At 38.3% G+C, this 5,000-nt stretch overlaps 1 protein-coding gene across 1 annotated transcript in view; it reads right to left on the minus strand.

The window, feature by feature from the left end:
* Positions 1-224: 224 nt before the first annotated feature.
* The window catches only part of LOC137997249 (piggyBac transposable element-derived protein 4-like), a 6,664-nt gene continuing 1,888 nt past the window's right edge, over positions 225-5,000 (minus strand). The window contains exons 1-2 of the mRNA XM_068843120.1: positions 4,809-5,000; positions 225-547 (exon numbers count right to left, since the gene is read on the minus strand). The exon at positions 4,809-5,000 is cut by the window's right edge and continues 1,888 nt beyond it. Of these exons, the coding sequence (XP_068699221.1) occupies positions 442-547; positions 4,809-5,000 (298 nt within the window). The 3' untranslated portion in view covers positions 225-441. The remainder of the gene's footprint in view (positions 548-4,808) is intronic.

Genomic DNA, 5,000 nt, shown 5'->3' on the forward strand with positions numbered 1-5,000 from the left:
CAAATCGAAGATCATTTGCTACAGTCAAAAAGCCATGTGCTCAAACTTAGAATTAATGTTACATAATTATCTTCACACACGATATGCAACTCGTAGCGATTTACACTAAGCTTTTCGGTTATTCGGAAATTCCTGAAGACACGGCGAGACTGCGAGAAGGTCGAATTGGACCATTTACAATGAATCTGCAGTAGATAGTCACAAAAGATGTTGCACTCACCTTTACTCTGACGTTCCCAGATGAAAATGACTCCGCCTTGTGGCGTTGTCGGATTTATAGAGACTCGTGACCGCTATCAGTCGTCACAATGACAAAACGGATTTAAGCTGTCATTCATATCATCACGTGGTTCTTGATTGAGCTCTCCCGTGCAAAGTTAAACATCATGTTTTGTATCAAGACCACCTCATTTGCTTGTCACTGAATAAGAATGTGAACATTTATTTCATGCCGCCAAATGCCATTGTAATCAATGGCCGGGTTCTCCACCAGTTACTCAAGTCGTCCACACTCAAGTGCGATTGGATTGTTGATTTCGCCTGACTTCTAGAGAAGAGAGAGAATTAATAATCTCAACATCTTCACTGTCATTCCCCGGGTGTCATTCAGGTAGGCGTGGAGCAGCAATGTGGCATTTGTTTTGTTTGATTGGCAGTTGATCTCATGTGCCTTCCTATGATGGAAAACACTCGTCGAAGCATTCGTCTGCATTCTTTTTTCTGAGTCTTGGAAAATTCACGTCTTGGATCGGTTTAATAGCCTTAAAGCCTGAGATATGAGATTTGAATTTGTCTTCAAATTACAAAACTGGGAAAAAGACACTGTTTAGTCACAATGTTGATAAAATTAAAGGTAATTTGCTATCAAGTGCTCGTCATTTGCCTTTGTTGCTAATTGTCCATGTGGTGTTCCGATTGATTGTGGTATTAACTACCCGTCAAAAGCAAACAAATCCTCAAAATTCGTTCGTCTTCACAAATGTAACCGACGTAGGATGATTAAATCCATAAATCAAACATATGGGTACTTGTCAACGACGCGAACGTGATAAATGCGCCACTTCCTGTAACGAAACGAATCCTAGTGGTTTTTTCATTCAACTTGATCTGCTGATACTCGTGAGATATTTTCCGATGCGTTCACATTTTCCCGCTCGATAACAGTGGCATCGGCAAATTTAATAGGATATTAAACCTCTGTGGTTTTCGAATTATTAAGATATCGTGTCCTTTATTTTAGTACGACAGATTAATTTGCAATCCGAAAGGACATAGTTCAAAATCTGAACCGGACCACCGAAGGGATGAACCTTGGACAGTTCTGTTTCTTTTTCATTTATTTTAAAAAAAGAAATATTAGGGGTAAAGTTCGATGTATCTAACATCATTGTCTAGATTAAAATTTCTTCAAGTGTCAAAGTTGTCAACAGAGATTTGAATATTTGAATATCTTAGATGACATTTCTAAGTGCGATTTTATGTAAATGTGCTAATGCTGCATTGAAAAACTTTATCTTTAATATTTCTTGTTAAATGCTTTCACAAGCGTTTGACCATCTGTTCTTTCATTTTTTGTTTATTTTTACGCAATTGTGTTTTGTCGTATATTATCTCTTCTTCAAATTTGGTGAAATGCCAAAAACATGAAACTGTTGTGGTAAAGTTATGAGAGGGAATGGACCTTTTCAGCTTGTACGTTTTGTTTCCTCATTTCGTGAAGTCACTCTAGCAGTGACGGCGGAGCGTATTTTGTATATTGCAAAGCCGGAGACGCTAACATGTAGGGGGTTCTGGGGGAATTCTCCACCGAAAAAAATTTGAAATCTTGAAGCTCAGATATGCTACTTTCAGCATTCTCCACGAGGTATCAAAAATATAAACGTGGATCACCCGTAAAATGACAAATGTTTCACTTCTTATTTTTTTTTTTTGCTTGAAATTGGAGGGGCTAAGGTCCCCCAGCCCCTTCCCCCCCCCCCCCCCCCGGCTCCGCCATCCCTGTCTATTGTCCATTTGACGTTTCTTTTAAACGGTCGTCTCATGCCCGCATACAGTAACAAAAGGAAAATTCCCTTGAGAACATCACTTGGGCTGAAATGGGAAAATAAAACGTACAAGCTAAAAAGGTAGTTAAAGGTCTATTGGCCGACATAAAACACGACTTTTAACCCAAACTACATATACACTTTTTATTCAAAATGATGAAGACTAACCGAAGATATATGGATACAAGTAGAGAAATAGAGCATATATACATGTACTACATACATGTGTAGAAATAAGACAAAGTACATCTAGAGTTGACCTTTTGGCAAGCAGGTCATTAATTTCGTCAGTTCTTTTCACTCGGCACTTAAACACCATAGAAATTTCTGGGACTTCAATTGCTTTTCTTGATGTCAAGGTTTCTATCAATGGCAACGGCCAATCAACTTGTAAACACTCGCAAGGCCACAGATTCCCAAAATTATTTCTGTTATTTACTACATTCATCTCCTCATACCCTTGACACACGTCGAAAACTCCATTCCGTATTCTCAGAGCTTAGACTTCGGTGTTTATGCAGTGATGACTCGGGTTTCAGCAACGAATCGGAGGAAATGTGCCATTAACTGTTGTTGATTGAGCGTTGATGAGGCTTTCTGAATGGATAGCATTTGCCGGTTGTTAGATTGAGCGTGACGTCTTTTAGGTGATTATTAAACCACTTTGAAATTTCTCTGCACTGCATTTTTTAAGCCGAGACCGGCAAAGATTTCGCAGTCTTGTCGCCTGATCCAGGCGCCAGCCCGTCCTTCCTGTACAAACTGAAACTTCGTCCAGGTATGCTGATGACAGCTTGTGTAAGATGCAAAGCCCAACGATAATCATCGGTGAAACATTTGTTCGGGATAGTCAAACTGTTCTAAGAATTTCGGTTCTACGTTGCCAAACAGTTACAGTTTCCTTTACTAAAATACATGTATCGCCTAAAAGATTCGCACTTGGCAGTGAAAGGTAGTTCCTTACCCGGGGTTCCTTACGTTTTCGGAAGGGATATTTTTTGCAATTTTTGGCACTTAACAAAAACATCACCCAGCAGTTTCGGATGAGAAAATGGTTCGGTTAAAAATTCTTAGAACGCTCAGTTAACAATTTCTGAAATAAAAATATCATTCCCTAAAATTTTAGAACATTTCAATTCGCAGCTAAGATATCCGAACAGATCAAATTCTTCGAGGTGATAAAAATATCTCTTTAGACAGTCTTTATACATTACAAGGAGCCTAGAAATGATTTTCAAATGCTTTTGGCTTCATTTGCTCGTTGGGTACCCTTGAAACTTCATACCCAAGGTTCATTTTTATCAAACAAAAGCGCCTTTTAAGAACGCATGACGATTTCAATGCCCGTGTCTGTAACAGCGGTGTATTTCTTGGCATATTAGCTGTTCTTGTATCAGTGATGGATAGAATTCAACAATATCAAAAACGATGACATGATATATGAAATGGATCATATATATGAACTGCGGATATGAAATCAAGTGAAGCTATGATCTTCGCAGTTATGAACACAATTTTTGCAATTGCGTAGAGAAGCCTACAAACTTCAGGACTTCAACGGGGTTTGAACCCGTGACCTCGCGATTCCGGTGCGATGCTCTAACCAACTGAGCTATGAAGCCACTGACGTTGGAAGCTGGTCATTTGTGGCTTCTAATGTTCCCGTGAGGAATGAATCAACGATGAAATGATATGAAATCAAGTGAAGCTATGATCTTGAGTTCATATGGGCAGTTCATATATATGATCCATTTCATGTATCATTTTATCGGAACATTATAAAAACCCACAAATGACCAGCTTCCAACGTCAGTGGCTTCATGGCTCAGTTGGTTAGAGCATCGCACCGGTATCGCGAGGTCACGGGTTCAACTTGAACCCCGTTGAAATCCTAAAGTTTTCAGGCTTCTCTACGCAATTGCAAAAATTGCGTTCATAAATGCGAAGATAATAGCTTCACTTAATATCAAAAACATTGCTTGTTTTTCTCTTGGTTGTTAGAAACCAGTCGATGAGTGACTATGTGCTATGGGATCTAATACTGTTAATCCTGTCAGCTCTAATATTTGTTTAATAATTGTTCCAATGTTATTTTTTCCTGGGTGGATTAATAGTCTGCACTATGGTCTTAAAAAGCGAGTTGATACCTAGAATAAGCAACAAAAATAGTTGAACTGGGAAGACAACATTTAGGGAAAAATCACCTTAACGTTACATTTTCTACTTGAACTCCCCCCTCTTCCCCCCGCCTCCCCCCTTCAATGTTGGTAACGGAAAAAGGACGAGTTAACGATAAAAAGACATTGTTTTGGGGGGAGGGGGTTAGATGGAAAGACTTTGGGGGAGGGATTTGTCGGAGATTCCTTAAAAGCCTCTTTTCCGCCTGAGATGTTTTATGGGACTCTTAAGAATTTAGATACAGCCATCACTTTTTGCAGGTTATTACCATTTCTTTTGCTCAGAAGTATGGATAACTATATATCAAATTAATCAGCAATAAATTTTGCATCTATACATTATAAGCAATTTCATAATTAATTATTAATTAATTATTAATCAACTAATAATTAGCATAATTTGTTATCAAATTATTTTAGTGAAATTCTCAGAGCAAATCTGCATGTATTATAAAGTAGTTTCAAAGACTTAATTTTAAGATAATGTCAATAAGTTGCTGTAAGCAGTTCAAGAAGATTCAGGATAATATTTTAGAAGCATTTTCCCTAATAAAACACAATAGAAAACTAAAAAAGTTTTTGTTACCTGTGCCAAACTGAGAAACAGTTGCTGTTACTGTTCAGGCACAAATGTACATCGCATGTCTCGCATCTGATTATTGATCTCGCTGGCCTTGGCCTCTTCTCATTTTTGTATTGATGGGACAAATGAGCAGAACAAACAGCACAAACTCTTGAAGGGCCAATTACTGGAATGTGAGGCCCAACATTTTGCAAC

This window comes from Montipora foliosa, chromosome 3, assembly GCF_036669935.1.
Source record: "Montipora foliosa isolate CH-2021 chromosome 3, ASM3666993v2, whole genome shotgun sequence".
Taxonomy (NCBI): Eukaryota; Metazoa; Cnidaria; class Anthozoa; order Scleractinia; family Acroporidae; genus Montipora; species Montipora foliosa.